The 3,089-nt window shown below is 49.2% G+C and overlaps 1 protein-coding gene across 1 annotated transcript; it reads right to left on the reverse strand.

The window, feature by feature from the left end:
• Positions 1-1,204: 1,204 nt before the first annotated feature.
• LOC101591802 (major allergen I polypeptide chain 1-like) lies at positions 1,205-2,816 on the reverse strand. Its single transcript, XM_023721473.1, has 3 exons — positions 2,756-2,816; positions 2,412-2,602; positions 1,205-1,333 (listed from the first exon to the last, which is right to left on the reverse strand). The coding sequence occupies exons 1-3, from the start codon at positions 2,814-2,816 to the stop codon at positions 1,304-1,306; spliced, it is 282 nt and encodes a 93-aa protein (XP_023577241.1). The 3' UTR covers positions 1,205-1,303.
• Between the last annotated feature and the right edge of the window lie 273 nt (positions 2,817-3,089).

The following is a 3,089-nucleotide window of genomic DNA, read 5'->3' on the forward strand; positions in this document are numbered from 1 at the left end:
AGTAAATTTGGAGGCAAGTGAGGCCTCAACTGGGTCCCTGGTGTTAGGCTAAACTGAGGCCCAAGAATTAACTTCCTGATCCTGGCCAGGTTCAGCACTCAAACCTTGACCTTTATTGTTACTTCTGTCAGGCATGGGAAGCGGGAGCCCTTTGCTTCTAATTATTCCACTGTGGCTCCACTACATTCCTAGAGAGAAGAGGTGTTACTTCCATCTTATGAGTGGGAATCAGCACCACCGAGAGGGATTATAATACACAGAGCTGCACAGTGAGGCTGAGTGCCCAGAGGAGGCTGAGGGAGCAGATTCTGCCGGGCAGAACAAGTGTGGCCGTCAGCACATGCTTCACCTCTCAGGGTCTGAATATTCTACCATGAAGACCAAGAGGAGGATTTCTGTCTTTTCAGGTTGCTGAGGGGATAAAATTTGATTGATTAGATCTGTGGTTTTTATTTATTTATTTATTTATTCATTCATTCATTTTGTGTGTGTGGCCAACTCAGCCCACCAGGGGGCGGGGCTGGCTGGCATGTGGTGCTGGGGGATTGAACCGCGGTCCCTGTGTTTTGCTTAGCTTACCTTGTTCTAAGTAGGTGCTTTAGACCACTGAGCCATCTCACCAGCCCCCTGATTGATTAGATTTGTGACCCACAGATACTGCTGTAGGGACTTGTTGGTCTCTCAGTGTATCTGCAGAGAAATGCCCCAGGAAAAAAGGAAAGATAGACAAGAGACAAAAGCAGGGTCAGGAGGCCTTTTTATGTGATGGGCAAAAGACTTCAATAGCAACAATGGGGTGTTTTTTCATACTCTTTCAAAGTTAGTGTCATGAGACACAACGTTGCCTAGCAGGTATTGATTGTAACAGCCCAGGCAAGATGCCTTTCTCAAGACTGAGGCGGCTTGACCGCTTTAGGCACTGTGGCCTGGTCCTGCCCTCACAGGTCAGAGCAATATCCAGCTTCAGATGCTCCCAACAGACTGATCCACAGAAATGATCAGACACTTCGGCTGCTGTGATTATCGTCCACCCACCGCCAGCCCTTGAATTCAGTGGAGGAACATCTGTCCACAACGCGAGTCTGCTGTGGTTGGATGTCACAATGATTGTCCCGCCATGCCTCTCCTCTCTCCCACCCGATTGCCTCACCTCCACACAACGAGTAAAGACTGTCCTGTGAATTGCAAGGCTTTTATTGCTGGAATCCTCTAGACAGACACCTGGACATGGTGGCTTGCTGAGACTACAGAGTGAGTGATCAGGCAGGTGGCTTCTGTGGGTCTCTTGGCATGGATGGGTCATTTAACATAAACGGCTTGAGTATATTTTCTCCTGCAAAGAGAACATCAGAGAGCTTGGTGAGGCCTGAACAATCAAAGAGATGCCAGGCACCTGGATACTCAATGGTCCCTTCCTAGGAGGGGCCTGAGGTCAAATTGAAGTATGGAGCTCTGATCTATGCAGGTGAAGACAGATTCCTCCTAGTCTCCTGCACCAGTAGAGTGTTCTAAGAGCTGCCAGAGGTGGCACTTCAGTGAGGAGAGGAGAGAGAGTCCTCTCTAGGGTGGGGGTGTGGAACAGTGTGGGCCAGACTCCACAGGTTCTGGTGAGAAGGAATGGGCAGAATTAGAATGAACCACTCCCAGTTAGCCTCCTCTCTCACACTCGTAGGAAGTGGGGTAACTGGTCCCCAGCATCTCCTGGGAGAAGAGACAGAGGCTGCAGCTGAGGTTCCAGGCCTGGAATAGGAAAGAGGAGGGGTGTGGTGGTCTCCTCCTTTCCTGGTAGAGGATGCAGAAAATAGTCCTTAGAGATGCAGGATGCAGGAAAAAGTGAGAGATTTTGAGTGAGGAAATGGGAGTTGAACCATTACAAGAAGGACAGGCTCTGGTGTCCTTGATTTAAAGAGGATCAGATTATGTGCTGGGGAGATAGAGGTCAAGGATGGTAGAGCTGCATGTCTGATGTGCAGATCAGGAGGTGGCCTGGAGACAGAGCCTCCTAGGAATCCTCAAAGAAAAAGAAAAAGAAAAAAGAAAACAAATTGTCAGGCTGATCGGGCAGAGCTGAGCATCCATGGCTCAACCCCAAATTAAAGGCTGTGATATTCCCTTGTCAGATCTTCCTTCTACAGGTGGTATCTGCACCATGCACTCTAACTCCTAATCCATGAAGATCTTTTGCCTTCAGATTATTAGGAAAACACGCCAGAGTGATAGCTCAGTAGAATAAGCGCTTGTCTGGCAAGCACAAGGGCCCGAGTTCAATCCCCAGTTCTGAAAAAAAAAAAAAATAGCAGGAGAAGGCCATGTGGGAATGAGGATGAATCTTCCTAATTCTGATTCCTCATCCCTGATATGACAGACACCCAGAAAGGCACAGATACACAGACATGCACTGGCAGACTCACCAACCCACTGGATGCATTCTGCTTATCCTCCTTGCTCAATTTGTCATCAACGCATTGCTTAAGAAGTCTAGCATTTTCCTGTACTGCAGTGTCATCCGTGTTGTACCTTGCCACATATGCAACATACTCATCAGTGCTTCCATGTAAAAATAGAGCCACATCCTCCTTCACGGTTGAGCACAGGTCACCATCTGGAACACAAAGACAAGCTGAGCCTCCCATCAAGATTCTCTATCAGGGAAAATTCATCCCTAGCCCCACTAAGTATTGATCCGAACTGGCCTGGGAAGAGGCCAGAACCCCAGAGAAGCCATGGCCCACATGGCCATGTCCCAATCACGCACATGCGCCTGAGATCAGGAGCAGGGCAGCCCCAAGCAGGACAAGATCAGCAGCTGGCTTCATGGTGCAGGTGACAGGTGATCAGTACCTTGCTTGCTGTCCTTTTATAATTGCTCTGGGGACAGAAAAGGGCAGGGAGTGCTCTTGTCTGACAGGACCGGTGGAGGGAAGGGGGAGCTATGGGGACAGTATGTGTGTTGGCAGAGAGATAAGCTGCAGGGTCAACACAGGTGCTGGCACTTCCTTTTCCCTTGTCAGGCCTCTGCCCAAAGTCAAGGGACATAGGCATCTGAAGAGATGGATTCAAAGGGAAACCTGAGAGTGCAAAGGGCCAAA

This window comes from Octodon degus, unplaced genomic scaffold, assembly GCF_000260255.1.
Source record: "Octodon degus isolate 3935 unplaced genomic scaffold, OctDeg1.0 scaffold00083, whole genome shotgun sequence".
NCBI classification, from domain to species: Eukaryota; Metazoa; Chordata; class Mammalia; order Rodentia; family Octodontidae; genus Octodon; species Octodon degus.